This window comes from Onthophagus taurus, chromosome 7, assembly GCF_036711975.1.
Source record: "Onthophagus taurus isolate NC chromosome 7, IU_Otau_3.0, whole genome shotgun sequence".
Classification (NCBI taxonomy): Eukaryota; Metazoa; Arthropoda; class Insecta; order Coleoptera; family Scarabaeidae; genus Onthophagus; species Onthophagus taurus.
Genome location: NC_091972.1, coordinates 40,647,510 through 40,666,023, shown reverse-complemented (window position 1 = coordinate 40,666,023; position 18,514 = coordinate 40,647,510). Strand labels below are relative to the sequence as shown.

At 32.6% G+C, this 18,514-nt stretch overlaps 2 protein-coding genes and 1 long non-coding RNA gene across 4 annotated transcripts; 2 read left to right on the top strand and 1 right to left on the bottom strand.

The window, feature by feature from the left end:
• The first annotated feature begins 1,146 nt into the window (after positions 1-1,146).
• Positions 1,147-4,441, top strand: LOC111420198 (V-type proton ATPase subunit C-like). The gene is made up of 9 exons (XM_023053135.2): positions 1,147-1,260; positions 1,410-1,549; positions 1,597-1,750; positions 1,807-1,993; positions 2,048-2,402; positions 2,451-2,548; positions 2,604-2,736; positions 2,803-2,901; positions 3,999-4,441. Exons 2-9 carry the CDS (start codon positions 1,427-1,429, stop codon positions 4,014-4,016), a joined length of 1,167 nt encoding a protein of 388 aa, XP_022908903.2. The 5' UTR covers positions 1,147-1,260; positions 1,410-1,426; the 3' UTR covers positions 4,017-4,441.
• Positions 1,603-3,160, bottom strand: LOC139430815 (uncharacterized). The gene is made up of 3 exons (XR_011641182.1): positions 2,911-3,160; positions 2,038-2,858; positions 1,603-1,976 (listed from the first exon to the last, which is right to left on the bottom strand). It is a non-coding gene; the product is annotated as an uncharacterized lncRNA (long non-coding RNA).
• Positions 4,442-10,576: 6,135 nt separating the features above from the next.
• Positions 10,577-18,514, top strand: LOC111420030 (V-type proton ATPase subunit C-like). Of its 2 annotated transcripts, none has more exons than XM_023052939.2 (8): positions 10,577-10,706; positions 11,216-11,355; positions 11,406-11,559; positions 17,029-17,215; positions 17,279-17,633; positions 17,694-17,791; positions 17,849-17,984; positions 18,051-18,514. In XM_023052939.2, exons 2-8 carry the CDS (start codon positions 11,224-11,226, stop codon positions 18,144-18,146), a joined length of 1,158 nt encoding a protein of 385 aa, XP_022908707.1. In that variant the 5' UTR covers positions 10,577-10,706; positions 11,216-11,223; the 3' UTR covers positions 18,147-18,514. The 2 variants fall into 2 exon arrangements, with proteins under 2 accessions (XP_022908707.1, XP_022908714.1); XM_023052946.2 differs by having other exon boundaries at positions 10,606-10,706; positions 11,205-11,355.

Below are 18,514 nucleotides of genomic sequence, written 5' to 3'. Positions count from 1 at the left end.
ATTCTTGTGGTACGTTTCTTAGCTCGGAGAAAATTCCATATACTTAACGGATCAGTCTTGATGGTATTTTGTATGTTGTTAAGATACTTAATGTAATTGTCGTTTATTTCATTTTTCAACAACCTCCTTAGTCGCTTTAATTTATTATAAAATACAATTTGACAAGATTAAGAAGATCCACGCTGAAACACATACAATGAACTGTGTCTATGTGAACATAATGTAGTTCTGCTGTGTACGTAAATACAATTTCGAGAGGCATGTATGGCAGAGCATGTGGGAGAAAACTTCAAGTGAATTTCTGTTCGTGCCTACGTTGGTTTCATGTTTAACGGATCTAGTCCTCTAAAATACACAGATTCTGCTTACACCAATGTCTAGTAATACATAATGAATTGAGAGCATGTTTATCAAAATTTCAAGTCTAGGTATAAAATTTTTTAAAAAATTTGTTGAACATTTATTGAACTGTGACTGTCTTAAATAACTTTTTATCTCTTATTATCCGATATGCAAATCTAATAAATTTATTGTGTTATTTATTAGATGCTGGTACGTGCTATCACGAGAATTTATACTAACCATATCATCAGCGATCAGTAGTCGATGGGAGAGAACAATCAGCGGTAAGTTATAATTAAATTATTTATCATTCATTTGAAAAACGAAACCGTACAAAAACTCATAAGAAAACCAAAATAAAACATTGTAAAGTGTTTACCTTGTTAAGTCACCGATTTTATTCGTTTTTTTTTTGGTAATAAAGCAAGATAAAATGTGCAACTTGTTAACATCGTTCATGCCACTACCTCTTGATAGTTGAAATTTCTTTAGTCCTATGGCTTCACGCTCTTATGTATGATAACATCACATAATCAAAAGATCCAATTTATTTTGCAAGCATTGGTACTTCTTGTTAGTCTAAAGTACACGGATGCTGCTTACTCCAATACTTAGAATACATAATGAATTGGGTGCATGTTTATCAAAATTTTAAGTTATGCATAAAATCAATATAAGTATAAAATCTGTTAAAAAATTGATTCAACATTGACGTGAATAACTGTGCCTGACTTAAATAACTTTTTATCTCTTATTATCTGATATGCAAATCTGCTAAATTTATTGTGTTATTTATTAGATGCAGCTACGTGCTATCGCGAGAATTTATACTAACCATATAATCAGCGATCAGTAGTCGAGGGGAGAGATTAAAAGGGTTATAATAAATTTACGACGAATAGCGAGTAACAATCAGCGGTAAGTTATAATTAAATTATTAATTATTCGTTTAAAAAACGAACGCGCATAAAAACTCATAAGAAACCCAAAATAAAACATCGTAAAGTGTTTACCCTTGTTGAATTAAATGTTTAATAAAATAAATCTCCAATTTTATTATCTTTAAGCTTTTCCTGTTTTGACAATGACTGAGTACTGGTTAATATCAGCTCCTGGGGAGGAAACGTGCGAACAAACATGGGCAAAGATTAATAACTACACCAGCAAATTATCCCGTAACTATAAATTTCATATTCCAGATTTAAAGGTAAAAATTCACCGTTTTTTTTCCTAATTAATAATTTTGTCTATAAGGTTGGAACTTTGGACCAACTAGTTGGTTTATCAGATGATTTGGGTAAACTAGATAGTTTTACCGATCAAGTCACCAGAAAAGTTGTCAGTTATTTGAGCGAAGTTCTCGAAGATCGTAGTAACAAGCTTTATGAGAATTTAAAAGCCAATAATAGTATATTTGATAATTTATTTATATTGTATATCTTTAATTGAAATGATTTTTAACAGGTGACGTACCAACTTATATAACTAATTTTAAATGGGACGCTGCAAAGTACTCCATTAAGCAGTCATTACATAACATAGCCGATGTAATCAGTAAGCAAGTTGGTCAAATCGATGCTGATTTGAAAACGAAATCAACTGCGTACAATAATTTAAACGCATGTTTACAAAATCTAGAAAAAAAGCAAACGTAAGAAATACTCAAAATAGTTTTAATAATAGCATCATGTATACCTTTTTTTAGTGGTACTTTGTTGACACGTAATTTAGCAGATCTAGTTAAAAGAGAACACTTTATCTTGGACTCTGAGTACCTAATTACTTTGCTTGTTATTGTTCCAAAGGCTGCATACAAGGAATGGCAAAGTGGGTATGAAAAATTGACTGATATGGTTGTGCCCCGCTCTTCAATATTGATAACTCAAGACGCGACATATGGCTTATATTCTGTTTCGCTTTTCAAAAAGGTCGTCGAAGAATTCAAATTACACGCGAGAGAAAAAAAGTTTATCGTCAGGGATTTTACATATAACGAAAAAGAACTTGCCACTGGAAAAGACGAAACGACCAAACTTGTTACCGATAAAAAGCAGCAATTTGTAAGAAATCTTAATATGGATAGCAGTAACTTTAATTTGCGATTTTAGGGCCCGCTTGTTAGATGGCTAAAAGTGAATTTTAGCGAATGTTTCTGCGCTTGGATTCATATTAAAGCTCTTAGAGTTTTTGTTGAATCTGTATTGAGGTATCACTTTCACAACCAACTTTTTCACTTTATTATTTTTCACCTTTAATTTTAGATATGGATTACCTATTAATTTTCAAGCAATTCTTTTACAACCCAACGATGCCCCTAAGCGGTTAAGGCAAGTTCTTAATAATCTTTATGGACATCTTGATGGTAGCGCTCTATTAGGTGCTTCTAATGCTGATGTAAATATTATTAACATTCCTTAAGTTTAATTAGTTAATATTCAAATTTATATTTTTGTATTGCAGAATATAGACATTCCTGGATTAAATTTTAATCAAGCTGATTATTATCCTTACGTTCACTATAAAATAGATGTCAGTTATGCTGTTCCAGCTCCAGAGAGGGTTTGTTACTTGTTTCTATTATTTTATTTCACCCAAAATGTAGAATCGAAACCTTTTTGCGTTTCGATTCTACAAATGCGTCAGTAAAATAGCGGATATAGGCGATAAAATTATTGTAAATGGTTTATGGAAAAATGCCAGAAACGGGTCTAAAGATTTAAATTTTTTTCAATTTTTTGTGTAGATCTTAAATTTTTTTCGCCATTATTAAACGAGTTATGATGTTATCGATATTTTTTTCAAATAATAACCCCCGTGTTTATTACGGAATATGAAAGAAGATTTTTTCCTGAATCTAGTACAGTCAATATTTATTTTGGTTACATAAGAAAATTTTCGAGAAAAGTTACTTTAAAATTTAACTACTACAGTAACTATGGTAATCAATTATTTCAAACAATTTCCTAAGTGTCAAAAAGTGATTTAGTAAGTAATTGAAGTGTGGTGGCGCGGCATCTTGTTGGAATTGAGTTGGGTCCACATTGTCGGGATGAGGCCGTTATGGAATGATATTGTTTTGCCATCACTCTTCAGTTGCGGTTTCCTCAAAAAAAGTTAGGGTCCAGGATAGTATCCCGTACTATTTCTGTGTGCGACTTTCTGGCCCAATCTGGATTTTGGGTAGCCCAATACCGACAATTTTGTCTAGTTACTTGTCCACTCCATGTAAACGTTCCCTCGTCGGAAAAAATTATGTTTTTGACGAAGTCTTCGTCGTCATTGCAAAATTGTTGTTGCAAAAACGACGACTCATTGCTCATCATGAATGAGGTTTACTTTATAGGGATGATATTTTGCGGTTTTTAAAATTTTGTCAGCCGTTAATTTACTAATATCCAGATTCTATTTACTAAATCAGTTTTTGTCAGTTAAGAAATTGTTTAAAATAATTGGTTACCATAGTTACTCATGGTTACTGCTATTTTTATCATGTCCAGCAAATATGAAGTAGTTTAAACTTTAAAGTAAAAATATCGATGACGATTTTTTCATAAACCGTTTACATGATTTTATCGCCTATATCCGCTAATGGACGCACCACCGTATATTAATAATAAGAAATGTTATTTTATCTTAATTTGTTCCTTTGGTTTCAGGTCATCCTATATGAGTAGCATCAACTGAAACAATTTATCACAGTACTATACAAATCAAGTAACTATTACTTAAATAGCGATAAAAAATTAGTAAACAACTTACAAATTATACTAGAAACAGCGAAAAAAATCTTAAAAATTGGCCATAACGCACATCTTAATACCATGTGAGAACCACAAAGGTCGGGCATCGGTCAACGAATGAATCAAACAAGTTTTAAAAAAACACGTGTTTCACGTTAGTCTCCTCAAAGTTAAATAAGTGACCAGTATCTAAGCTGTGTTATGCTAAAGTATAACCTCTTCTTAAATATCTACCAACGTAACATTGGTTACGCGAACCACATGGTATCTGTTCTGTGTGGTACACAATAAATGACATTATATTGATATTCAAATGCTGTTTCTAGTACAATTTGTTTACCAATTTTTATAAAAATAGAAAATTGGCATGTGAAAAAAGAATTGCTGTTTCAATAGTCCTCAATCCTATCCTGAAAATTAAGTTTAACGTTACAATAAAAAGAGTTTATTGTAATCCGTTTATAAATAACTAACAAGGGAACAATCGCAAAAAAAATATTTTCAGTATCGCTATCAAAAATGAAATACAGGACTTGTTTTATTCTTCCAAAACCCCTTAAACGGAGGGGTTGAAACCACATAATAATATCAACTGCATATTACAGAATAAGATAAATAATGTTTACATGGGACTTACAAGTAAAGAATGTTGGGTAAGATTAGTTTTGTTTACAAGAGTCAATAACTTCCTCATGAAGAATAATAGGTAAGGTTAATTTGGTCAATGGCTCTCAAGTAAAAAATGTTGGATCAACTCAGTTCTCATTCGCATGGCCAAAGACTTCTGGGTAAAGAATGATTATCAAGGTCAGTTTTGTTTACAAAAGTTAGTTTTGATAATTTTCCAGATGACTTTTGTTACATGTTATATTACAGACTACGTAAGACAACAGCGGGTGAGGGTGCGGTGAATCCTAGGTAGGGTTGTCCTACTTGTTTTGCCGTACTCAGGGTTCTTGTCTTATGGCTGGAATCACGACCGACACTGCTGTTTTTACTGCTCCTTCGCGAGGTGCCCCTGTACCACACCAAAAGTGACGGATCTAGACTTGCCAGTCGAAAAACAGGCCTCCCATCCGGTTGTCGTCGCGTGGCTTAGGGCTTGCACGGGAGAAAACGTGACCGGGGACGACTGATATAGTCGAAACGTTATACCATGCATGCCTATTGTTTGTGGACCTATTCCACGGGCAGGGCATACGGGGAATCTTAGCTTAATTGCTTGGGTTGAGAGAAGACAGCCTCATTAAAAATCCCAAAGTGAATGTGGAACAGCCTATGCAGAGCACTTTAGGCTGTCGCCTGATGGTCTAGTCACCCGGGAAGTGATGGCTGCTAATAAGCGGACTCTGGAAACCTGACGACCTTCAGTTTCAATAGGTTTATCGGGGTACCCTACTCGTGGGATTTGTACGGAGACGCCTAGTAAGAATACTTGTGGCAGCCGGACCGTTCGCGTCCAAGTCAAGTTCTCCCTCACTGGAAGAGGAACAGGTTCTGCTCGAGATACTTTTCCGGAACGGATAATGATCTTCCCCCGGCCGATATGCGAGACATAATTGCCTAGAGCCGGAGGAATAACCTACAAGTGGTTGTTGAAAGCGACACCAATGCGCAACACACAATGTGGGCAAGTACCAACATAAATGAAAGAGGTGAGTTGCTTTTTGATTACCTATTAGGGGAGGGGCTTACTGTTAATAATGTAGGCGCGAAACCAACCTTTGTCACCAGAAATAAAGCAGAGGTACTTGACATTACGTTCGCCTCAATCATATTGAGCTCAAAGATAACTTCCTAGAGGGTATCCTCTGAACCGTCGTTTGCAGATCATAGACATATTCAATTTAAAATTGACCTAGGAATGAAATCGGACTGTATGTACCGTAATCCCCGTAGCACTAATTGCGATCTGTTTAAGAGTTGCCTTGTAGATAATCTTACTAGTGTCATCGCTACCATTAGAAACTATGATCAGATTGAAATAGCCACGGAGCAGATCTCTGTGGCAGTTCACTGTGGTAGTCGTTCAGCCTACCACAGTAACAGTCCACTGAAGGTGAAAAGTAATAATCGGGGCACACCCTGGTGGAACGAATCTCTTAGCTCCGAAAGACAAAAGGTCCGGAGGCTTTTTAACCGAGTCAAAACATTAGGTGAATGGGAGCAATATAAACAAGCTCTAACGAATTACATCAAAAATATTCTTATTCTAAATATTATTTTTACCTACTACATACAGGATGTTCCTGTAAGTCGTGGCATAATTTTAATCACAAATACTAAAGTTATAATGATGATGATTCTTATAAAATATTTTAGTCTAAACCTATAAATGGCTAAGATATTGGCTTTCAAAGTTAAGAAATTTTTAAACATTTTCTTAAATATTTTCAATATGGTTTGTCTTAGAAAGATAAAATTTGGTAAACAATGCTATTTTATCATGAAAAATCGTTTAAGATCATTTTTGAAAATATGCAACCACGGGATCAATGCTATACAGAATGTTCACAAAGGTTATTTTCTTAAAACTTTTTTATTATGTCATAAACCCTTAAATTTTGCAACTGATTCTGAACGGCTATTTGATTTTAAAATTATTTTCACTCTTAGAAATTTTTATTTAGTCGCATCGTTTTCAAGTTATTCGCAAAAAGATACAACCTCGATTATGAATTGTTTTCATTAATCGTAGGTGTCTATAAAAACAAATTGTAACTAGAGCAGTGCAGCAACTGTCAAATCATTACCACACATTCGTCAGTCGGTAATAGTTGTTTAATATGACAAATAATTACAGTTTTATTGAGCAAATTGACATGTTTTTAACGTTGGAAGAGTGTTTAGGCAGTGCTCACGCAGTGGTGAGATGATATTGCAAATAACTGAGAACAGCAATTGTAACCATACCACTTGTCGATAGTACAAGAATTAAAAATTGCTGATTATAAATTGATGAAATACTACTTTTTATTGTTTCACTGCTTTACTTAGGATTTATTTTCATGGGCGCCTACGATTAATGACAGTATTTCATGGACGAGTTTGTATGTTTTTGTGAATAACTCTAAAACCATGCTTCTAATCAAGAATTTCTAAAAGTGAAAATAATTTTAAAATGAATAGGCTTTTAGAATCAGTTGGAAATTTTAAGGCTTTACGACATAATAAAAAAGTTTTAAGGAAATAACCTTTGTGGACACCTGTAAAGTGATCTTAAACGATTTCTCATGATATCATTGCATTGTTTGCCAAATTTTATCTTTCTAAGACAATATCCATATTGAAAATATTTAAAAATTGAAGCCCATTTATGGGTTTAGACCAAAAATTTTTACACGAATCATCATTTTAACTCTAATATTTGTGATTGAAATTATGCCACGACTTCTCTATACAGGGTGTTCCGGTGACTCGGGGCATAAAATTAACCTCATATACTAGAACAAAAATAATGACGATTCGTGAAAAAAAATTATTATAAAAGTCTTCAAATGGCCAAGATATGGGCCATCAAAGTTCAGAAATTTTAACACATTTTTCTAAATATTTTCAATACCATTTATGGTAGAGCGTTGAAATTTGGTACAGGGTAAAAAAATATCAAGCAAAATCATTAAACCAATTTTGACTTTGATCGGGCGGCGGCAACCATGCTATACAGGTGTCCCTAAAATTTGTTTGCCCAGAACTTTTTTGTTCGCTCGTAACCCTACATTTATTTTTGTACTTTTTAATAGAAAATTTATTTTAGAAACTATTATCACTCTTTGAAAATTTTGATAACATTTACCGTTTTCGAGTTATACGCGAAAATGTTAAGCTTTGATTTCAATCGTAACAAACAAAAAAAGGAAACATGTTCCGCAAGATCTGAGTTGGCGATGACAATTCAAAAACGAACTGAGCTAATAACCATTATTTGCATACATTTCTAAGTGCAGACTTAGTTAAATCCAGTGTTAATTTATTTTAGTTGAATAAAAGAATGTAATTTCCAAAACAATAAATTTAATTTCCGGTTACAACAAACAAGAACATAACAAAAATATTAACAATAACAATAAAATTATAAACAAATAGTAATAAATAAAAAAGAACAAAAAAATACTAAAGCAGATGCACGCCTGATATCGCCGTCTTAAATTAAAGCGCACTCTGCGGAGAATATCGATCTCAGTTTGAAGTTGATCAAATGAATCAACAATTCGCAACCTCAGTTGATCAACTCGTTTTCGATCAACTGATTTAAACGCAGTAAATTAGCGATTTAACGCGTCCCCATTAATAAAAATCTACAGGTGTAAGATCCGGCGATAGGGGGGCCAACCTATCGGTGCACCTACTCCTAGTCCAATCCACCGTCCCGGAAAACGTTCCCTCAGAAATTCTTGGACAGCTTGTGTGCTATGCACAGGAGCACCATTATGCATATACCACATTGCTTGCCTTGTGTTTAAAGGACCGTCATCTAAAAAATCATCTAATTCTTCTAAATGTCGCCTGTATGTATGTCCATCCAGCCTTGATGGCAAGAAAACGGGTCCAATAATTACATCGCCCATAATGCCAGCCCAAACGTTAAGAGAAAATCTCCATTGTGATTTCCAAGTTTTCTTAAATCTTGGATTTTCGTCCGCCAACTATGTAAATTTCTCAAATTGAAGATTCCATCTTTAGAAAAAGTGGATTCATCTGTAAAAAGCACTTTTTCTTAAAACTGATCATCAATTTGGATTTTGTGCTGCATTATTTGGCAATATTGCAGTCGCAGTGGGTAATCAGCCAGTAGAACTTCCTGAACTTTGTAATAATGAAATGGATAAAGCTGTTGCTCGTGAAGAACACTCCAGACAGTTGTTTTTGAAGTTAAAAAGTGCCTCGCCATATCCAAAGTACTAGCTGTAGTATTTTCTTCTACGTAGTCTAGCATATCTTCTTCTAGTTCGGGTGTTCGGACTGATCTTACGTTACCGTTGTTAGTAAATTTCGGCTTAAACGTCCCATTTTCCCTTAAACGGGTTTCAATCCTTAAAAATGTTTTTCGATTGGGCGCTCTGCGATTCGGAAATTTTTCCCGATAACGGTTAGCGGCTGCTACGGCGTTTCCATGACAGTTCCCTAATGTCAAAATCATGTCAGTTTGTTCACTAAATGTGTAACTCTCCATTTTGAACACTTAAAATTAATAAAAACTTAACTAACAAAAAACTATCATCTGTGTTTAAACGACATAAGCAAGTTGACAGCTCAATTTGTTTTTTTAATTGCCATGGCCAACCTTGACTTTTTCGAAGATTTTTGTTTTTTAGTGTTACCATTGAAATCGAAGCTTAATATTTTCGCGTATAACTCGAAAACGGTAAATGTTATCAAAATTTTCAGAGTGATAAAAGTTTCTAAAATAAATTTTCTATTAAAAAGTACAAAAATAAATGTAAGGTTACGAGCGAACAAAAAAGTTCTGAGCAAACAAATTTTAGGGACAGCCTGTATAGCATGGTTGCCGCCGCCCGATCAAAGTCAAAATTGGTTCAATGATTTTGCTTGATATTTGTTTACCCTGTATTAAATTTCACCGCTCTACCATAAATGGTATTGAAAATATTTAGAAAAATGTATTAAAACTTCTGAACTTTGATGGCCGATATCTTGACCATTTGAAGACTTTTATAATAATTTTTTTTCACGAATCGTCATCATTTTTGCTCTAGTATATGAGGTTAATTTTATGCCCCGAGTCACCGGAACACCTGTATATTTTACATTTTAATATCAAATTATTAATGTATTTCTATTACATGACTTTTCGTATTTTTAATCTTAATTTTTTTAAATGCTTTTCTTTCTACGAATAAACTTATCATCACTTTTAACTATAAACACATAAAATTGTGGTAATATCATCTAATCCTTAAAATTAAACATCTACATACATAACTCCTTTTCAAATTTATACCAATTCGTTTTCTTTGTAATCATCAATTTAACATAATAATTAATGCACCTCTTCACTACTTTAAGGTAGCGAGAATGTATGCAGTGGGATTGATGATAATATAGGATATTAATGGTAATTAAATTATTTAAGCAAATTTGTATGACACACGTGAATCAATTTTGACAGTTATCACAGACGTTTAACGTAAATTTTAGATTGACTAATCAAACCCTTTAACAAAAACACAATTTTCTTCATGATTGATAGAAAAAATATATTCAAAAACACTTACAGGAGCTTGCAGGATATCTACCAACAGTAATTAAGGTTATAACATTCGAAAAATAGGCCATAAGAAATCTAAGCAATGCCCATGTAAGTATTGAATTAATGTATTACTTATAACTAATTTCATAAACAATAACAAAAATATTAATTTGATGTTAACATTTCTTTTAAAGAGAAAAATATAAAATACCTACATAAAATTTGAATTTAAGTTTATCACCTTAAAGCGACATCTACCTAAAAAACGTGATCGGTAACGTTCGTATTACTTAATAGATGCCGCCAGTTGCTATCACGTGAATTTACACTAACGATCAGCTGTCGTGGGGAGTGGTTGTAGTAAAAGGGGTAGTTTTAATAAATTTACAACGGTTACCGGGCAACAATCGACGGTAAGTTATAATTAAATCGTTAATTATTGCTTTGAGAAATTGAACACGTATGAAAACTCATAGGAAAACCGAAATAAAACGTTCTAAAGTGTTCCAACACCCTAACACCTAACATCCCTACGTGTTTGGTGGTTAATTCTCAAATAAAGTTTTATAGGAAATTTAGTGCTAGTTTAATTTAGTAAAATTACATTCATTTTATTGAATTTTATTGTTATTAATACAGTTTTATATAATTAAATCTTTAAAGAATTTTATTTACGGGGATGATTTTAAGTAGGGATAGTTTTGGTTTCTCAAAATGTGTGGTTTTAAGGGATATATTGAGCGAAATTATTGAGATTTTAAGTTAAAATTACGAGCTTGTGATGGTCATATGATTCGTGTGGTTGGGTATACATAAGCTTTAATCTTTATGAAATATATTAAAAAGAAATAAGGTTCCTAGTTATACCCATAAATATTACTCCTATTTTTGATAAATTGTCTTAACTTTAGGATTGTTCCAGTTTCAACAATGACTGAGTACTGGTTAATATCAGCTCCTGGGGACAAAACGTGCCAACAAACATGGGAAACGATGAATAATCACACCAGCAAGCAGAACAATTTGTCCTGTAATTATAAATTTCACATTCCGGACTTGAAGGTAAAACTTTTGTGATGTTTTTCCGTTTTAATTATAAATTTATGTATTAGGTTGGAACTCTGGACCAATTAGTTGGTTTATCAGATGATTTGGGAAAACTAGATGGTTTTGTTGAGCAAGTCACCAGAAAAGTCGCCGCTTATCTAGGTGAAGTTCTCGAAGATCAACGGGACAAGCTTCACGAAAATTTGATGGCCAATAATAGTACGTTTAATAATTGATTTCCTTTTAGTTTGCATTTTGCAAGTTCTCTTTTTCATTTTTATTTCAACACTTAGCCAAATCTCTGCAATTTATTAAAACAAATTCATAGCTTCGTTTTAATTTATTTTTAAAATTCCCAAAAAGAATTGTTTAACCATAAATTAGACGTAAGACACAGAAAAGCGACAACCAGCAAATTGTTACTATCGCGCGTTCGAAGAGCTGCTTGGTTAATGTTCGGCTGCGGTTGCAACAAGTATTGGGTATTGAGAGGGGAAAGATGGCCGCCCGACGACAACGTCGACTCTCGCTTAAGCAGTTCTGAGGAACTCTTCGATTCTCCGAATGAAATATCCCTTGGTCCAGGTCAGTGGGTTCGAGAAATCTGTCCCACTGCCTGTTTACACGCCTAAAGAGCTGCAATGTCCATTGTGTTTAGACACGCACTAAGCACCTAAGCACTAAGAAATAAATTATTTCAACTAAAATTTGTATGGTTATGATGAATAAGGTTACATTTTTTGTTTAGATTTATATAATATATCACAAGGAAATGAAAAAAGATATATCATCAATTCAGGTAAGATGTTAATATAACAACGCCATGGGGTGATTTCCCTGCAAAACTGTTTTCATGAGAAGATGAAATAATATTGTTTAGATATTAAAAGTATAGTAGCAACCACGACATTGCTTAAAAATGGTATGAATCAAGATATGGACCACATACATTTAAACGTAGGTTATGTTAATAATGGAGCTTATACATGTCCAACATTGTCAAAGATATATAGGAGAGGTTAACCATGCGTTAATACCTCTTCAATAACAACACTTTCGAAATATGACTCCTATTATGAATCCTTTTTCCAAATAAAGTTTTGTTTTGGAATTGAACAAAGTAAAAACCTATAGCTATTATGTCATTGTCAATTAGCCTAGCTCGTAACATAGCTTCAACATCTAGATTTGATCCTCAACAGGTCCTTGACTTTGGCCACAGGCTTGTTAATTCTTGTATGACAGCAGTCGTAAACGTTTTTTTAAGTCTATCATTCCATACACAGCTTTTAAAACTCCAGTACAATTGAAGTAGTTATTAGGTATTTTAATTTCAAACTACAGCAGAGCCCGTTCATTATACAGGTGTATCTGAATGACTGCAACAAACTTCAAGGGGTGATTCTTTAGTGAATTTTAAGGGTACTTTGATATATGAACCATGGGCGACTTCGGCTCCCCTAAGGAGCTACACCCCTTCAAAAATGGCGGAAAATTTTGGTTTAATTGTTTTTTCTCAAAAACCATAAACGCTAGGAAAATGAAATTTGGGGAATATGTTTAACTCATAATAGGGCATGTTTTGACCCTATTTGTACTTTCAACCTACCCTTCTAAACTACTAAACGTAACCACCCCCTTTGCATTTTTGCGAAAATTTTTTTTATGCAGATAATAAATACATTAGAAAAATTTTACATAGATAGATGAAAGTATTCTAAAACTTTTTTGTCTCTCTGAAATTTTTCTAAAAACGACTAATTTTTGAGAAAAAAAATAGTAAAGCAAACACTGCCCGTTAAACAACGGGGTTGTTGATCAAAAGTTGGAATGAATTTTGAATGAAAAAATCTTAGTAAGCTTTGCAATCTTTGTCAGAAATATTTTTGACGTTTAAATGTCAGTTTTTCTTACTATTATTATTGTTTTTCAAATTAATTTTTGAATAAAGTTCTATCGCATTTACGCTCGTTCACTCGACGTTTCAAAATTTTAAATAAAACAATAATAAAGTAAGAAAACCACTGATATTTAAACATCAAAAATATTTCTGACAAAGATTGCAAAGCCTACTTAGATTTTTTTCATTATAAATTCATTCCAACTTTCGATTAACAACCCTACAGCTTAACAGTTAGTGTTTGCTTAATTATTTTTTACGTTATACGTTATAATCGAAGTCTACTGTATGCCGGGTGTCCCTCAAAAGTGGCTCATCCCCATATTTTTCTTTATTATTGGTGATATAAGAAAACCATTTGGAATGCATAGTTAGGTCGCTAAAACGGATTATTACGACATGAAATCATTCTTTTTGTACTCCCGGTTACACCGGATGTGAGTACTAATTTCGTTTTTTTTTTTTTTAATCGATAATTTTTTTTTCTTCAGTTGCGTAGACAGTATAATTTCACATAACTTTTACTTGAAAAAATTTTCACGGTCGCTTATAATTTTTGAAAAAAAAAAATTATTTTCGTTATTTTTTAACGTTTTAGTACCTTCGGGAAATGTATTACAACTTTTGACGCATAGTAGCTAGGTTAAGAGTACAAGCTACGTTATGTCATCACTGCTATGCTTTAGTTAGTGGTTCTTTTTTAATAATGGTGTAAATTAACAGTTGTATTAAATTAGTTTTAAAAGAAAAACGCTATCCAACAATTAAATTTAATTGTAAGTTCGAAAAAACTAATGTTCTAAATTTTAAAAATGCTCCCGCCTCGATTTTGACATAATTGTATCTTGCGTATTGTCGATCTAACGACTCGACGTTATTCCTGCGGAGATATTTAGGTAATACAATTTCTAACTCGATTTATTTTCCAATACCTCACGAGACCTTCTTACTGGTGTATTATATATACAGCTCATTTTTGATTTTGCCCCATAAAAAGAATCTAAAGGTGTGAGGTCAGGTGATCTGAGAGGTTTTAACCAAAATAAAGTAAACAATCCAAATTATAATGTACAATGGACATTGTAAGTTACTATCAGCTACAGAACATTTAGTGTAAAAGAACAAAAAATAAAGAAAAATATAAAAAATAATTGAATTAAACTTAATTGTTTGATCGCGTTTTTCTTTTAAAACTAATTTAATACAACTGTTAATTTACACCATTATTAAAAAAGAACCACTGACTAAAGCATAGCAGTGATTACTTTTTAATTTTTTTTCAAAAATTATAAGTGATCGTGAAAATTTTTTCAAGTAAAAGTTATGTGAAATTATACTATCAACCCAACTGAAGAAAAAAAATTATAGATTTAAAAAAATTGCGAAATTAGAACTCACATCCGGTATAACCGGAAGTACAAAAAGAATGATTTCATGTCGTAATAATCCGTTTTAGCGACCTAACTATGCATTCCAAATGATTTTCTTATATCACCAATAATAAAGAAAAATATGGGGGTGAGCCACTTTTGAGGGACACCCGGTATAGCGTTTTATCTCTTCCTCCATGGCCAGTTAACTGATGTGTTTCCCGATGTATATGGTAAAAATTTTCCGTTGTACTGTTTTTCATAATAGTGCTGTTTATACAGGGTGTTCCGGTGACTCGGGGCATAAAATTAACCTCATATAGTAGAGCAAAAATGATGACGATTTGTGAAAAAAAATTATTATAAAAGTCTTCAAATGGCCAAGATATGGGCCATCAAAGTTCAGAAATTTTAACACATTTTTCTAAATATTTTCAATACCATTTATGGTAGAGCGTTGAAATTTGGTAGAGGGTAAACAAATATCAAGCAAAATCATTGAACCAATTTTGACTTTGATCGAGCGGCGGCAACCATGCTATACAGGCTGTCCCTAAAATTTGTTTGCTCAGAACTTTTTTGTTCGCTCGTAACCCTACATTTATTTTTGTACTTTTTAATCGATAATTTATTTTAGAAACTTTTATCGTTCTTTGAAAATTTTGATAACATTGACTGTTTTCGAGTTATACGCGAAAATATTAAGCTTCAATTTCAATGGTAACACTAAAAAAACGAAGTCTTCGAAAAAGTCAAGGTTGGCCATGGCAATTAAAAAAAAACAACTTGCTGTCAACTTGCTTATGTCGTTTAAACACAAACGATAGTTCTGTTAGTTAGTTATTATTAATTTTAAGTGTTCAAAATGGAGAGTTACACATTTAGTGAACAAACTGACATGATTTTGACATTAGGGCAATGTCAATGCATATTGCAGTCGCAGTGGGCAATTGGCCAGTCTGCGCATTTGGCATATTGCCAAATAATGCAGCACAAAATCCAAATTGATGATCAGTTTTTAGAAAAAGTACTTTTTACAGATGAATCCACTTTTTCTAAAGATGGAATCATTACTTTGAGAAATTTACATAGTTGGGCAGGCGAAAATTCAAGATTTAAGAAAACTTCGAAATCACAATGGAGATTTTCTCATAACGTTTGGGCTGACATTGTGGGCGATGTAATTATTGGACCCGTTTTCTTACCATCAAAGCTGGATGGACATACATACAGGCGACATTTAGAGAAATTAGATGATTTTTTTTATTTATGCGAACGCGTTAAATCGCTGGTTTACTGCGTTGAAATAACTTCACTTGATCATCTGAAGTTGCGAATTGTTGATTACATTTGATCACCTTCGAACTGAGATCAATGGTCTCCGCAGAGTGCGCTTTAATTTAAGACGGCGATATCAGGCAGTGTTTTTGAACATCTGCTTTAGTATTTTTTTATTTATTACTATTTGTTTATAATTTTATTGTTCTTGTTAATATTTTTGTTAGAATTTTTATTATGTTCTTGTTTGTTGTTACCGTGAAAATTAAATTTATCGTTTTGGAAATTACATTCTTTTATTCAACTAAAATAAATTAACGCTGGATTTAACTAAATCTGCACTTAGAAATTTATGCAAATAATGGTTAGCTCAGTTCGTTTTTCAATTGTCATCGCCAACTGAGATCTTACGGAATATGTTTCCTTTTTTTGTTTGTTACGATTGAAATCAAAGCTTAACATTTTTGCGTATAACTCGAAAACGGTCAATGTTATCAAAATTTTCAAAGAGTGATGAAAGTTTCTAAAATAAATTTTCTATTAAAAAGTACAAAAATAAATGTAGGGTTACGAGCGAATAAAAAAGTTCTGAGCAAACAAATTTTAGGGACAGCCTGTATAGTATGGTTGTCGCCGCCCAATCAAAGTGAAAATTAGTTTAATGATTTTGCGATATCTTGGCCATTTGAAGACTTTTATAATAATTTTTTTTCACGAATCGTCATCATTTTTGCTCTAGTATATGAGGTTAATTTTATGCCCGAGTCACCGGAACACCCTGTATGTCCATTGCAGTTTACATAGTGGTCAATTTGCGAGTCCACAGAGGCTTTGCTTCTTATGTCACTTGTTCAAAAACGTCCTGATAGTTAATTTCTATTAACTAAACTCATTTTTCTACGGTAACCTTCCTCGTGTAATGTTTGTGCACTAACCAATTTAGAGATTTTATCAAATCACTTATTTTTTTCAGGAAATACACTCCATAGAGTTGCTATTTTTACATCTTCCATGAATTGATCATATATCTTAGGGATTTAATCAAATCCCAATTTTCATCATTTTCCTACGACATATATATATATATATATTTATTGCAAAGCAATTAATTAATAGTTTAATTAAAATAATTTTTAATAGGTGACTTGCCAAGTTACATAACTCGTTTTCAATGGGATGTTGCAAAGTACCCCATTAAGCAATCGTTACGTAACATTGCTGATATAATCAGTAAGCAAGTTGGTCAAATTGATGCCGATTTGAAAACGAAATCAACTGCGTACAACAATTTGAAAGGAAGTTTACAAAATCTTGAAAAGAAACAAACGTAAGAAATCTTTTAAATAACTTTATTACATATCAAAAATATATTAATGTAATTGTTTTTTAGTGGTAGCTTGTTGACTCGTAACTTAGCCGATCTTGTTAAAAGAGAACACTTCATCTTGGACTCCGAATACCTAACAACTTTACTCGTCATAGTTCCAAAGGCGGCTTTTAACGAATGGCAAGCTGTTTATGAAAAATTAACCGACATGGTCGTACCTCGTTCCTCAACTCTGATTACTCAGGATGCGGAATACGGTTTATATTCGGTTTCGCTTTTCAAGAAGGTCGTCGAAGAATTCAAATTACACGCCAGGGAGAAAAAGTTTATCGTCAGGGATTTTACTTACAACGAAGAGGAATTAGCCGCCGGAAAAAACGAAATTACCAAACTTGTCACTGATAAAAAGAAGCAATTTGTAAGAAATCTTTTTTAAAAATTGAATAAAAACGTTAATGATTTTAATTAACCGTTTTAGGGTCCTCTTGTTAGGTGGTTAAAAGTGAATTTCAGCGAATGTTTCTGCGCTTGGATTCATGTTAAAGCTCTTAGAGTTTTCGTCGAATCTGTGTTGAGGTATCACTACGTTCACAACCAATTTTTCCAAATTATTATGTTTATAATTCTTTTTAGATACGGATTACCCGTTAATTTTCAAGCAATCCTTTTACAACCCACCAAGAAAACTGCTAAGCGATTAAGAGAAGTTCTTAATCATCTCTACGGACATCTTGACAGCAGTGCTCTACAAGGTTCATCTAGTGCTGATGTAAATACATATTATTAAATTTCTTTAATTGTAATTTGTTAATTGAAATTAATTTTTTACTTTTAGAATGTAGACATTCCTGGATTAGGTTTTGGCCAATCAGAATATTATCCCTACGTTTACTATAAAATAAATATCGACATGATTGATGCAAAAGTCTAGTGTCGCATCTTAGTCTTCAATACGTAATTAAAAACAAGATAATAAGAAAGAAACAAGATGTCAACTGCGCTGTTATTAATTATTCCAGCACAAAATAAGGTGCACTACTAGTTTCTTTTATTTTGTTTCCCCCAAAATGTTATATATATATACTTATATACATTCTTTAGGTAAATAATCGTTCACCCTTATATTGTATAGTTTGAAAACTTTTTAGAACCTTTCTTTTAAAAACGGTAATTTTTTAGAAACCCGTTTATTAAGTTAGCGTGCAATACTCTCAAATTAATATACATATTTAAAAATAAATAGACACAGAAGGAAACCACGTGTAAATAAATAGGCGACAATACCGTTTTATTTTATTT

Coding starts and splice junctions, on each gene's coding strand:
- LOC111420198 (XM_023053135.2), top strand. CDS start 1,427: ATGACTGAGTACTGGTTAATATCAGCTCCTGGGGAGGAAACGTGCGAA. Junction 1,550..1,596: donor TTCATATTCCAGATTTAAAG/GTAAAAATTCAC, acceptor TTTGTCTATAAG/GTTGGAACTTTGGACCAACT. Junction 1,994..2,047: donor AATCTAGAAAAAAAGCAAAC/GTAAGAAATACT, acceptor ACCTTTTTTTAG/TGGTACTTTGTTGACACGTA.
- LOC111420030 (XM_023052939.2), top strand. CDS start 11,224: ATGACTGAGTACTGGTTAATATCAGCTCCTGGGGACAAAACGTGCCAA. Junction 11,356..11,405: donor TTCACATTCCGGACTTGAAG/GTAAAACTTTTG, acceptor TTTATGTATTAG/GTTGGAACTCTGGACCAATT. Junction 11,560..17,028: donor AAATTTGATGGCCAATAATA/GTACGTTTAATA, acceptor AATTTTTAATAG/GTGACTTGCCAAGTTACATA.